Source organism: Bison bison, unplaced genomic scaffold (assembly GCF_000754665.1).
Source record: "Bison bison bison isolate TAMUID 2011002044 unplaced genomic scaffold, Bison_UMD1.0 scf7180017864304, whole genome shotgun sequence".
Taxonomy (NCBI): Eukaryota; Metazoa; Chordata; class Mammalia; order Artiodactyla; family Bovidae; genus Bison; species Bison bison.
This window is the reverse complement of record NW_011494876.1, coordinates 13,739,979-13,744,701: the sequence shown is the minus strand read 5'-3', so window position 1 is coordinate 13,744,701 and position 4,723 is coordinate 13,739,979. Positions and strand designations below refer to the sequence as shown.

At 61.1% G+C, this 4,723-nt stretch overlaps 1 protein-coding gene across 1 annotated transcript in view; it reads left to right on the top strand.

The window, feature by feature from the left end:
- The window catches only part of STAB1 (stabilin 1), a 26,300-nt gene that overhangs the window by 10,663 nt on the left and 10,914 nt on the right, over positions 1-4,723 (top strand). The window contains exons 19-28 of the mRNA XM_010851938.1: positions 169-315; positions 582-693; positions 1,145-1,331; positions 1,434-1,527; positions 1,630-1,788; positions 2,969-3,064; positions 3,588-3,683; positions 3,817-3,864; positions 4,013-4,143; positions 4,299-4,410. Of these exons, the coding sequence (XP_010850240.1) occupies positions 169-315; positions 582-693; positions 1,145-1,331; positions 1,434-1,527; positions 1,630-1,788; positions 2,969-3,064; positions 3,588-3,683; positions 3,817-3,864; positions 4,013-4,143; positions 4,299-4,410 (1,182 nt within the window). The remainder of the gene's footprint in view (positions 1-168; positions 316-581; positions 694-1,144; positions 1,332-1,433; positions 1,528-1,629; positions 1,789-2,968; positions 3,065-3,587; positions 3,684-3,816; positions 3,865-4,012; positions 4,144-4,298; positions 4,411-4,723) is intronic.

The window sequence follows — 4,723 nt, the reverse complement described above, 5'->3', positions numbered from 1 at the left end:
ACGCTCGCTCCCTGGCGCCCCGGGGCACTGGGGCCCCCGGGGCACCCGCCAGGATGGCTGGGTGGGCTGCCATCCTCAGAGAGCTGTGCTGCATCCTAAGGGTGGAAAAGGTGTCCCAGAGGGGCCTCGGCCACCCCCTGCTGCAGACATGGGACCAGAGAGCAGAAGCCAGCTGGACCTGGGGGTCAGCGTGGCTCCCAACAGACCCTCAGATGTGTTCTCTTACAGAAACCTGGCTGCTGCAAAGGGTTTTTTGGGCCTGACTGTTTACAGTGTCCTGGGGGCTTTTCCAACCCCTGCTATGGCAAAGGCAACGTGAGTCCTCTCCTGCCCTGGCATGAAGGGTGGGGGGATAGGGGCGCCTAGGTTGAGCAGAAGTCACCCGTGAACCCTCCAGGGCCAGGTGCCTTTTAGGGGGCTGGTTCTTTTGGCAGCGTCTGTGATTCATGGTCTCTTCCAGCAGGAGGTCTTCTGCAAGGAGCAGGAGTGCAGAGTTAGGCTGTGGGGAGAAAGGGGTGTTGGGGGAGAGGGTGTGGATAATCACCTCCTGGCTACTGTTCTTGCCTCCTGCTCACCCCCAGTGCAGCGATGGGGTCCAGGGCAGCGGGGCCTGCCTCTGCTTCCCAGACTACAAGGGCATCGCCTGCCACATCTGCTCCAACCCGAACAAGCATGGAGACCAGTGCCAGGAAGGTGGGTGGTCCTGGCCAAGACCCCCTGCCAGGGAGATAAAGGGTCTGCTTGCAAGGTGGGCTGGGGACTCCCAAGACATGAAATAGAACCTCAGGAAAAAGGGTTCAGGCCACAGATCATGGAGAAGATTTTGGAAACACAAGCAGGTGTCTGATCCATGCTGGAAAGACAACCACAGTTCAATCTAAAGCATGAAGGGTTTAGGTCAGACACACAGAAGAACTTTGTGATGGTGTTGGGAGCAGGGCAGCTAGAATAGGGTGACTGTAAGCAACGAATTGCTCTGTTCTTGTTTCTTCCCCTCTCCTTTCGAGTCTGGGATGACTTGACTTTGTGACCCTGCAGTCAGACCTTTTCTGGCTGCTCCAGTCCCAGCATTGCCCAGCTGCGTCCTGGCTCCCAGCCAGCCATGCCTCTGCCTCAGTTTCCCTGCTCCGTCTGCTCCTTGCAGACTGCGGTTGTGTCCACGGTCTATGTGACAACCGTCCGGGCAGTGGGGGGGTGTGCCAGCATGGCACATGTGCCCCAGGCTTCAGCGGCCGCTTCTGCAACGAGTCCACGGTGAGCTGTGGGTCCATGGAGCAAGCCCAGCAGTGCCACCCACATGCCCGCTGCGTTAACCAGGGGGGTGTCTCCAGGTGAGGACGTGGGCTCCCTGTCTGCTCCCCTGCCTGCCGTGACCGTGCTTTGCTCAGAGCTCCCTGAGGCTCACTGGAGGCCCTTCGTTCACCCACCCTCAGGTGTCTCTGTCTGGATGGCTTTGAGGGTGACGGCTTCTCCTGCACACCCAGCGACCCCTGCTCCCGCCCAGACCGCGGCGGGTGCTCAGAGAATGTGAGCCTGGCCCCTGCCCTGAAGGCCTGACCCATGGGCTAGAGGCAGGACTCCCTCGTCCCCAGCCTGCCACCCTGAGTCCTTTATCCATGGCTCTCACAGGCTGAGTGTGTCCCTGGGGCCCGGGGCGCCCACCACTGCATGTGCCACAAAGGCTGGAGTGGGGACGGTCGTGTCTGCGTGGCTGTTGACGAGTGTGAGTTGGACTTGCGAGGCGGCTGCCATGCTGACGCCCTCTGCAGCTATGTGGGACCCGGGCAGGTGAGCTTGGCAGGCCTCAAGAGAGCAGGGTGGGGTGGGCGTGGGGGACTCTCCCCCCAGCTCATCTGACTCTAGCAACATCCACTCTAAGAACTCAAGCTCAGGGTCTTAAACCTCAGACACGATGCGAATCCAGTTCTGAAATGTTGAGTTGTACAGTCGGAAAGCAGCGGACAGGTGCTTGACGCCAACATGATGGTTACAATAGTTTGAGAGGAAGGTGCCAGTCTAGGGCAGTGTTGTTTCCAGCCCAGAAGGCTGTGACTCCTGCCTCTCAGGGGTGAGGACTCTCATAACCAAGAATCCACGAGTTCTCTGCTCTAACTGGCCTCTGGGGCCATTGTCTTATGATGAGTAGCTCATCCACTCACTCGCTGGTTTCCCACAGGTCACCAGGTACCTGTCACATGCTAGTCACTGTTCTAGATGTAGGGATTCAGTACTGAGCAAAAGCTCGAAGAGACCCCTGCCCAAGGAGAGTGACATCCTGAAATCTGTAGACTCGTGCACATCCAGCTCTGGGACTTGGGAGTCTAAGAATCCAGTCAAAGGATCTCAGAACCTGAAACCTTCCCTGTGAGGCCTGTGAGGCCTGGTGAGCCCGCAGACTGGCTAGCGTTGAAGAATCGAACATGCAAGCTAGGAGGCCAGGCCTGGCTGTGTCAAGGTCAGCCTCTGGGTGGTCCGGGCTGGCGCAGGGACCCATGGGCTCCCTCTGCTCCTGGACCACACCCATGGGGCCTCAGCAGAGGCACTCAGGTGACCTGAGAGCTGGATGTGAACTCCATCAGGAGCTTTCAAGTTCAGAGCTGAGGATGGAGTAAGCAGCTGGAGGTGCCCCCAACACGCAGAGAGGGGCAGCTGAGATCCGGGGGGTCTCCCCTGCAATGTGGACGCGGGCTGCAGACCTCAGCAGCCTGGCCAGGCCCCAGGCTGCACAGGAGGCCCCTCTTGACAGCATTACTTCCTGGGATTCTTCCGGAGAGCCAGTCTCCCCTCAGGGCCTCAGTCTCTGCACTGGAACATGACCCTCAGAGGGTGGGGCTGGGAGAAGCTCCTCCGGGGTCTGAACAGGCCTCTCCAGAGGCGCGCGCCCGTTGCGGGCTGAGTGGTCGGGGACGAAAGGGTTTTGTGCTTCTGGTGCGATGAGGCTCCCCGCCCCCAACCTCTCCGTCTCCAGAGCCGGTGCACGTGCAAGCTGGGCTTCGCGGGAGATGGCTACGTGTGCAGCCCCATTGACCCCTGCCGGGCGGGCAACGGGGGGTGCCATGATCTGGTGAGGGGGTCCCTGAGAGGTCTCCGTGCCCAGGGGAGGCATCTGGGTTGGGGGAGGTTGGCCCCCGCAGTGTCCTGTCTCCGGTCAGGATTGGGATCCTTCTGCATCCCAAATCTGAACCCTGTCACCTGCTTGCCCGTAAGATAGCTTTGACGCCTCCTTATGAAGGCCGCACCCCTGCCCAGACTCCATCCCCACTGCCCGACGCGCCTTCCCGCCCCACACCTTTGGCCTGGCTAGCTCCTCCTGCTCTCAGCTCAGGCCTCTCCTGAGGGTCCAGGGCCTCCCGGCTGCCCCATCTGCTGTGGTGGGTCAGTGTGACCCATGTCAAATGCTCACTGGTCTTGGGGGGCAGGGCCAGGCCCAGCAAAGGAGCCGCTTGAACACAGACTGGGTGGAGAGAGAGGGGTGGGTAGGTGGACAGACAAGTGGATGGGCCGGGGTGAATGGAGAGATGGCCAGGGGTGCTATCCTGCTCGCCATCGGGTGCTGAATGGAGGCCGTGTCTGCCCTTCCACCCCAGGCCACCTGCCGGGCAGTGGGGGGAGGCCAGCGGGTCTGCACATGTCCTCCTGACTATGGGGGTGATGGCTTCAGCTGCTACGGAGACATCCTCAAGGTGAGTGGTTCCCTGCTCTCCGACAGGAGTCCTCTCGTGGGTGGGGAGGGCGCTGGGGCAGTGCTCAGGGTCCCTGGGAAGGGGCTCAAGTCTGGCCCTAGACGGGTGACTTCAGCTTTTTCTCTCCCTTCAGGAGCTGGAGGCAAATGCCCACTTCTCCGTCTTCTACCAGTGGATTAAGGTAGGATTGGGTGGAATGCTGGGCTGGGGACTCACATCCAGGCCATGTAACAGCAGGGGGTGGAGGGCAGGCCAGGAGGCTGGGAACAGCGATCTCAAGGCGGTGGCTGCCTTCATGACTCCTGTACCTCCACACACCGCGTGCACAGGGGGCCGGCATCACTCTTCCTGCCGACAGCCAAGTCACAGCCCTGGTTCCCTCGGAGTCTGCCATCCGTCGGCTGAGCACCGAGGACCAGGCCTTCTGGCTTCAGCCAAGGCTGCTGCCGCAGCTGGTCAGGTGGGCTGCCAGGGCTGGGCTCTTGGAGGGGGCTCTCATGCGAGACCCAGCCCCTCCCCAGAGGTCCTCAACTTGGCATGTGTTCACCCTTTGGGGTGAAGTGTATAGGTTACACTAACCTGGTTCCACCACCCCCCTAAACTGTGTTCCCCCAGGGCCCATTTTCTCCAGGGCGCCCTGTCCGAGGAGGAGCTGGCCCGGCTGCACGGGCAGAATGTATCCACCCTGAACCCCACCGTACGCTGGGAGATTCACAACGTCAGTGGAGTATGTGGTGGGCTTTGGGCAGAAGGGGCCCTATGGGCATGGGGTCGATTCGAGTGGTGGCTGCAGGCTTCAGCCCAGGGTCTCCTCGCCCTGCCAGGGCCGAGCCCAGACGCTGTGCTCAGAACACATTTGCTGCCGGAATGAGTGCCCGGCTGGGGGTTGTCCATCGTGGTCTGCATATGCACCCCTGTCCCCTCATGCCTGGGCCCCAGCGAGGGTCTGTGTGCCCATGTGGTAGGTGCTGAGTCAGAGGGTGTCCAGGTCAGTTGGGCACCTTGTGGCCAGCGGCCTCTGTTGGTGCTATACCCACTCT